The 8677-nt window shown below is 35.7% G+C and overlaps 1 protein-coding gene across 2 annotated transcripts; it reads left to right on the top strand.

Moving 5' to 3' along the window:
- The first annotated feature begins 1647 nt into the window (after window positions 1-1647).
- Window positions 1648-7779, top strand: LOC107801246 (phosphoglucan phosphatase LSF1, chloroplastic). 2 transcript variants are annotated; one of them, XM_016624531.2, is made up of 10 exons: window positions 1648-2144; window positions 2785-2891; window positions 3012-3471; window positions 3715-3786; window positions 4483-4604; window positions 4933-5148; window positions 5587-5692; window positions 5924-6036; window positions 6746-6890; window positions 7169-7779. In XM_016624531.2, exons 1-10 carry the CDS (start codon window positions 1842-1844, stop codon window positions 7289-7291), a joined length of 1767 nt encoding a protein of 588 aa, XP_016480017.1. In that variant the 5' UTR covers window positions 1648-1841; the 3' UTR covers window positions 7292-7779. The 2 variants fall into 2 exon arrangements, with proteins under 2 accessions (XP_016480017.1, XP_075085808.1); XM_075229707.1 differs by having other exon boundaries at window positions 1649-2144; window positions 2785-2900.
- The last annotated feature ends 898 nt before the right edge of the window (window positions 7780-8677 follow it).

The following is an 8677-nucleotide window of genomic DNA, read 5'->3' as shown; positions in this document are numbered from 1 at the left end:
GTTTATATTGTGGTTGGTAAAGAGCTCTCAATCAATTGTGCCTATTTAGTATGTATTACTCGGGAGAGAGTGCATATTTAGATAGTTGTTGAACAACATCGCTCTTAACGTATTAGGGATCAATATGAAGGGTTTAAAGGTGAGATTAGGGATAACGAAATCTTGGTGCGATCTGAGTGAGCCGTACTTAATGCCAGCTAGTGTAATTCGGGAGAATATGTCTAGTAAATTGTGGTAATTACTCGGATAGAGAGTTACGACACTCATAGCGCTCATGATCGGTAGAGAAAACTTAGGCGAAATTATAGAAAGCATAGCGGGAAGGATTCCGACAATTGGAGAAATTATAACTCTAGACCTCCTTAGTCTTGTCTAAAATTTCATCCTTGTTAGTTGATAATTTTACTGCTTTATAATAGTTGTTAGTTAATTAGTTAGAAATAAATATTATAATCTCTATAATTAGAAAATTATTTGGACTTGTGTTTCTTAACAATATTGAACAGTTGTTGCTAAGCCTTAGTTCTCTGTGGGATTCAACTCCGGACTTGTAAACCGGATTATATTTGCAACGACCGCTTAGTCCTTTTTATAAAGCATAGTTGGGCGTGATCACCTGCATTTCAGTTCAAGCCAGACTTGTCTCTCTTTTCCTTGGAAAAATACAATTTGCTAAGGGCCCGTTTAGCCATAATAAAAATTCACTTTTTGGGGGAAATTTTTTACTTTTTCCGGAATCAATGTCTGGCTTGAAAATTTTAAATTTTACTTGAAGTTGAATTTCGAAAATTTTCGGAAATTCGAAAAACTCCCAAAAACTGTCTTTCAGAATTTTCACTTCAAATCACTCACAAAAATTTAAAAATAGCTTCAAATTATATTCATGTCCAAACACAACTATAATTTTTAAATATCATTTTCAATTGAAAAAATAATTTCATAATTCTTATGGCCAAACGCCCACTAAATTTTGGACCACTATAAAATTATGATCTACAAAAAAGATGCAATCTGAATTTAGGTGTGAAAGCTCCTATAAAAGTAAAAGGATTGGAAACTTTTTTTCGTCTTTTTTCTTGTATGACTCTTGATTCCTTACCTAAGGTAAAGGACTTACAGAGAATTAGAATCATTCTTAAAAAGTTTGGTTACATACTAATTATTATTCAAAAATATTTTGAAAATTAATTAGACAAACACAAATTACTTCTCATTAAAATTATTTTTTTTAAAAGCACTTTAAGAAAAATACTTTCAAAATAACTTGATTTTAAAAATTTGGCGAAACAAGCTATTATGCGAAGCGTATTTGTTAGACACTTTTTGCTAACATGCAACAATGTGTGTCCTACAAGGATTCTGGCCTCATGAATCTCTGCTATAACATTTTCTTTCTTTCTTTTCTCAGATATTTTTCCGTTATTTTCAAATAATTTTTTAATAAATACACTTTTTGAATAATATAGGTGTCTTAATTAAAGTGTTCAAGGGGCCGCGTATAGCTTTGGCTTTAAAAAAAACAATATTAGTACAATGGGCGTCAAACAGAACGTCAATTTGCGAACTGTTGGACAAAATAGAAAAGGTAACCGGAGTCACGTGGTATGTGGGATTACTAAAATCTCACGTGGCGTTGGACAAAATATTGCCTCTGCCTCTCAACTCTTAGCTCAAATCAACGGCATTTCTTCTTCAGCTAATCCCATCATCATCTCTTCTAATCACTTTTCTCCCATTCCAATTCCCTAAAATCTTCTCCGATCTCCACGCAAAAACTCCACTACATAATCAAATCACATTAAACAAAAATTTGAGAAATAGTTTATATAATCATTTGAACAATGTGTTCACTACAAGTTCCAAATTACAGAGTTTTCGATCACTCTTCAGTTAATTTTTCAAAGAAATGTGTAATTTACTCTTCATTTTGGGGACTGGAGTTGTGCTTTAGCGACAGACGGTCTAAAGCTAGTATGGCGGTGAATCGACGGGGAAATCGGAAGGTTTATGCGATGTCTACCGCTAGTGTTTCGCCGTTCAAGATGAATTTGAATGAGTATATGGTTACACTTGAAAAACCGCTTGGTATTCGCTTCGCGATTTCTGTTGATGGCAAAGTTTTCGTTCATGCTCTTAAGAAAGGGGTTAGTTTTCGCAATTTACACCTTTAGATTTGAGTAGTGTGATTTTAATGTAGTTTTATTTACTTTTTTTTTTTTTTTGGTTTATTATATACCATATGTATTCTAATACTACATATACGATCTAAGTTATATATACTGATATCTTAAAAATTTTAACACTATCACATTATTTCAATTTTGACCAGGTTACCTATAGATGCTTATCATAGATATTTACCTGTATTGATCTGATTGCGTATATGCTCTGATAGTGTAAACTTGTGATAGCAGTTCAATTACTATTTTTACTAGGTTACTTATAGATGCTTATCATAGAAATTTATATGCAATTACCTAATAACTGACTACATATGCATTATAATTAAAAAAAGAAGGTGTCTCTGTGTGTGTATGCGTGTGTGCGCGCGCGCGCCCCTTAGGCGGATCTTTCAAACTTTGAGATTCTTAGTGGAACACATTCTATTTTTGAAGTTATAGGTTCAGAATTTAATATTTTTTGGACCCATAAAAAGAGGTTGTATCTGCGAGACCATACCCACTTGGGTGACTCTAAATCCAGGAACCGCCTATGTTTTCACATTTTCTGTAGAGTTCATCCTGATATAGGCATCTCTTAGTTTGTGGAAGTGTCATTTTGCAGGGAAATGCCGAGAAATCAAGAATTATAATGGTTGGTGATACATTGAAAAAGGCAAGCGACTCTTCGGGCGGGGGGCTAATTGAGATCAAAGACTTCGGCGATACAGAGTATGAAATGTGAACATTATACCCGTTTTAAGCTACAATGCTAAAAGCTAAGAGTCTATTTCTGACTGAAGTAGTGCAATGTTTCAATAAGTGTACTGTATTTTGCAATGGTTTCTGCAGGAAGATGATGAAAGAGAACTCAGGGCCTTGTAGTCTGGTTCTTGAGAGACCATTTTTCCCATTTCCTATCCACCAGCTATATCTTATGAATGATATTGATATTCAATATAATAGAGGTCGTGTTCCTGTTTCTACATGGAACAAAAATTTACTTGCCTCCAACTTGCGAACACCTGCTGAGGGCAGTGGGAACTGCGGATTTGTAGTATTTTCCCCCAAGTTTCTAGCTTTAAAAGGATGGGAGGTTCTAAGTGATCAAGATCAAATCAGGCAACAAGGAAAGCTGAATGGCACCCCTTCTTTACCATTTAGCCCAATTATCAACATATTCTCTGAGAAAGACATAGGAGATTCTGAATGGGCACACGGGAGTTTCCCATTGGAAGAATATGCGAAGGCGTTGGATCGTTCAAAGGGAGAACTGTATTACAATCATGATCTTGGTATCCGTTACAGCAAGGTGAGATACTGAGATTTTCTGTGCACCTTTACTCAAAAGATTAATATTCAACTGCTTGAGATTTATGTGGTGATAACTGATAACTTCCTACATGAAACTGGAAGAAAGAGAAGAGCCTCCAGGAAATTTACTCTTTTTAATTTTACTGAACTCCATTTTCATCAAACTGTGTAAAAGTTTTCTTTCCAAATAGATGCTTTCTGTTGCCTAGTTCTGAAGCACATTGCCTGCTTCCTTTGTCAGATTACGGAGCAAATATATGTGGGATCGTGCATACAAAAGGAAGCTGATGTAGAAATGCTGTCAGATGTTGTGGTGAGGCTATGCTTTTGTGGATTGAAGATAATTTCTTCTTCCCTTTCTATTCATGAAGTGTGGACAACTAATATACTAATATACACTCTGATAGAACAGAGCTTATCGTGAATATCATTAAGCAACCCTTAATAGCAGGCCTAAAAGAAACAATATGAGTGTATACGTAAAGAAAGTACGTTAATGGTTTTAGATGGTGAAAACAACTTCATAATGACCAACAGTTTACTTGCGGTCTTTAAGAATTTGTATGGTTGTCCCACATTTAAGTTGCAGCATGAAGAAAGTCGCTTGATGTAGGCCTGATAGCTTCATCATAAAACTAATAAAAAAGGAGTTGATTATACAAAAAGAACTTGTGTGCTTGATTCTGAAATTAACAATAAAATGACCAGCAAAAATCGTGGAACTGGAATTGATGGACGTGGCAAGAACTTCTCTAGTTTATTTCTTAGTATGGGTGTGGTTGCCTGATGCAGGACAAATTGGTGCATACCTTTATCTTAGCCATTTTGCAGTGTTCCTTTGCAGAATTAATCATTCCTTGTTCATTTACTTGCACTATCTCAGGGAATATCTGCATCAGGATAATTATTCCTTGTTTATATACTTAAAACTAACCCAGGGAATATCTGCATCAGGATAATTATTCCTTTCTTATTTACTTAAAACTAACCCAGGGAATATCTACATCAGGGGATCACCGCTGTACTGAATTTTCAGAGTGGGATCGAGGCTGAAAATTGGGGAATTAATGTCAACATAATCAATGAATCGTGCCAAAGGTTTAACATCCTTATGATCAACTATCCCATAAGGTAATAAAAAGTATACTTTTGTTGAATTGGAAGTTTGTCAATAAGCTAGCAATCTGTTTTATACTTCCAGTTCCTTTTAGCATATACCCTCCTAAGAGCTCTCTTTTTTATACTTCTTCAAACGAAGTCTGTCTCTATGTTGTAGTGGAAATGCGATGCTGATGCCTGTACAGATGCACCGTTAGCTCTTCAGAAGTTGTAGCATTTGCCTATATCATAGAAAATCTTCTTTGCATATTGGGAGTAAAAATGACCCTAATTGAGCTTAGCTTTATTCCATTATCTTGGGTTTCCTGTTTAATCCTTCTGCGTTTTAATTTTTTTGCAGGGAAGGTGATTCATTTGACATGAGAAAGAAACTTCCGTTTTGCGTTGGTCTTCTTCTACGCCTATTGAAAAAGAACCACCGAGTCTATGTGACATGTACAACTGGTTTTGATAGATCCCCTGCTTGTGTAATAGCTTACCTTCACTGGATGACAGATACTTCCCTTCATGCAGCCTATAATTTTGTTACTGGGTTGCATTCATGCAAGCCTGACAGGTTCTACTCCTCAACTCTCATATTCCTTAGAGGCCTTGAATGGATAAGCACTTGCATGTGTATCTCGGTGATCTATTTACCAAGGGCATAATTAAAAATTTTTATACTTGCATTTCTTCTGATTGTAAAATGGTAAAACACTTGAATGTATGAATGTTGGAAGACCGGTGTTCTATTATGACGCGAAAGATATAGCAACACTAAATATGGGAAGTTTGCTTTCACATATATTTAGCCATGATATCTTTTTTTGAAAATGATATTTAGCCATGATATCTTATATAGTTCACAATTGTGATCCCTATCTTAGCTCTTGCTTATTTAGCCATTCTTACTCTAATCACAAAATTAGAAAATTGAACTTCTGTTAGGAATAAAAAATAATGCCATGTACAATGAAGATTCTCGATTTACCTTGTCGAAACATATTGGTTGCAGACCAGCCATTGCCTGGGCAACATGGGATCTCATAGCGATGGTGGAAACCGGTGCACATGATGGGCCTGCAACACATGCAGTAACCTTTGTGTGGAACGGACATGAGGTAATAAATTTAATCATCTCCAGAGCTTGTTGGTGATGTCCTCAGTTGTTATTATGAATCACAAAATCAGCAGTGAAATTGAACCCAGATTTTATGTTGCATTTTTTGCTTGGTCGAAGCTGATTCTTGGAAAGAATGCTGCGTACTCCGCGTTGCTCTGTTGTTCTCTTCCATGTGTGTTTTAAATGAGGGTGTCTACTTTTAAGTATCTCATATGACTTCTTTAAACAGGGGGAGGATGTGTACTTGGTTGGAGATTTTACAGGTAACTGGAAAGAACCAATTAAGGCAGTCCACAAAGGTGGCCCAAGATTTGAGGCTGAAGTTAGACTTTCACAGGGAAAGTAAGTTTTGGCTCTTTTTGTCAGCCATAGTATTGTTAGTGATTACTACGATTTTATATTGATTTCCAGCTTGTACGTGGAGTTTTTTAGTTCTCTTTCCAGTGTCATCCTTTATCCTTCTTTTGATGATTCTTTTTGCTGTATCACAAATCACACTCATGCCTTTCAATGTCATCCTTTATCTTTTTCTGCATCACAGCAGAATCTCATTAGGCCCATCTCGACTAATTATTTTGCATTTCTCTGCTCTGAGAGATCAAACTTGTTTTGGCTGTTTTTGTAGTGATGACTCTACAGAATGATTAAATCAAGAATCTGTGAAGATGATAGCAAAATGATATACCAATTTTAAAAGTGTTTTCTTAAAGAAGCTGAACCTTCTTTCGTCTGTGCTTTTCTTATTATTATTTTTTTTTGTTTCTTCTGAAACCAGTCACTTTATTCTTGTCAACAAACTAACCCTCCGCTTTAAATCTATAATCCTGCATGTCATAGGTTATGTTTGTCAGTTTGAATTTCTGTTGCATGGTACCATTTTCCCAAGATGAAATGTCTTCTTTTTTCCCGCGATCCTTTCAATTCTTATGCTTCTACCCTTCTGTTTCTTTTCCTCCCAGAGTTTACTTTTTGTCAATATTTACTATGATTTTCCTGTTTTTATTCTTAGGTAAATTTGCTGCTTACAAAGTCATATATCTTTGTTTACCAGGTACCTTTATAAGTACATTATTAGTGGAGACTGGAGGCATTCAACCTCTTCACCAACTGAAAGAGATGATAGTGGAAATCTCAATAATGTAATTGTTGTTGGTGATGTTGCTAGTGTGAGGCCTACTGTTCAACAACAAAAGAAGGTTAGTTAAGTTTTACTTCCTCCTCATAAAAAGGCTGGAGGACGACAATTTAACATTGAACATTGAACATCTAATTCCCATCTTAACATATCAATACCTATCTAATTAATTTTCTTTCAGAGTAGCATAAAAATAATGCAAAATATCTGTTTTACTGATGATCTAGAATATTTCCTTTTTCTTTTCATCATTATTGTAGTTTCTCTGATGATTAAATTGTTGCTTATATGTAAACGTTGAAACAGTAACAACAATTTTTTCTATCTAATATGCATTAGGACGCAAATATTATGAAGGTCATTGAGAGGCCATTGACAGAAAATGAGCGCTTTATGCTGGCAAAAGCTGCTCGATGTGTTGCATTCTCTATCTGCCCAATAAGGCTAGCACCGAAAAAATAGATGGACATACTGCATTTTCAGTCATCATAGTTGCATGTCCAACTATGTATTCGGCAAAAACAATTTCCATAAAAGTGGTCGGTACATGCCAGCTTAACATGTCTGGGACACACCTAAAAGGTAGCCTGTCCCTCCCACGTGAATTAAAGAGGGAGCTGTATATTGCCATGCAATTTCGAGGTCAAACAACTGCAAAGTTGTGCAACTGCAGGCGAGTTATAATGCTCATGTAATTGAACTTCATTTTATGAGTCTATTACCAACACGCATATTGTATATTTGACCACTGACTGATTCCTTCAGCTAGATAATTTCCACTGTCGAAAAGCTCAGTCAACCCTATGTATACACACCTTTAACATGAAAATAATATGGATATGTATCTATGTTATATGCATACACATCCCATAAACGCGTGCATGTGTAATTGCAAGTTCTGCTATGCTGCTGAACAAAGATTATTTGTTAAAAACACAAATTCGTATTTACGACCTGTGTACCTAAAGATGAGAAAATGGCATATATGCTAGATAGCAACAGTGTGTGATAAAGTAGAGGATGTTTTTGTCCTTCACGTATTTCTTTCCAGTTGGATTATGGCTACAGCATCGCAACAAAATTCTTTCTGATTCTCTATCTCCAGGTGTTCCCAAATAAATACGACAACTGGTGAGCGTAAACCAATACATGGTACAATTTTATGGGTTTTGGAGAACTGTATTGCGTGTATGTGGCGAATCCATTTTCACATTTTCTTTTGTCTTAGTTCTTTCTTATTATTTCCTGTCAACTTTTCTGATTTTAAACATTATAGGATGCCCTACGTGCCATAATTTCCCCGCAGTGAAACCACACGGGGTTCCTATTACTACCTTTTGAACACCAGTAGTTTTTTATTAAACAATAAATGGCAGTAGTTCATATCTGGAACACAAGATTCCTGCAAGAAAAAAGGACTGGACTGGGTTCACTTGGGACTAGAGCAATAGCACTGTGGGTGGAATTTTGGACTTGTAATTGATAAATAGCTACTAATCCAAATATAACTGAAAAATAGCCATTTTTCAGTGGGGAAATACAAATGGACAAAAATACCCCCAATTTAGAAAGGAGCGAAAATTCATAGTTCTGTTATGAAAATATTATATTGTGGATGTCCATTCATTACTCCGCTATAGATAATCTTCCTGAAGAAGATTATCCATTTAGTACTCTGTTGAAGTTTATCTACAAGCAGTTGATGCAGGCAGGTTGCAAGCAACTTAATGAAATGATTTGCAGCAGCTTCTTATTAAACAGGCAGGTTGCAAGCAGCTCATGCAGACAGCTTACAAGCAGCTCAAGAAAAGCCTTGCAGCTGCTTCCTGAAAAGCCTCGCAGTTGCTT

This window comes from Nicotiana tabacum, chromosome 14 (genome assembly GCF_000715075.1).
Source record: "Nicotiana tabacum cultivar K326 chromosome 14, ASM71507v2, whole genome shotgun sequence".
Lineage (NCBI taxonomy): Eukaryota > Viridiplantae > Streptophyta > Magnoliopsida > Solanales > Solanaceae > Nicotiana > Nicotiana tabacum.
The sequence above is the reverse complement of the archived record's forward strand: the minus strand, read 5'-3'. Positions and strand labels throughout refer to the sequence as shown.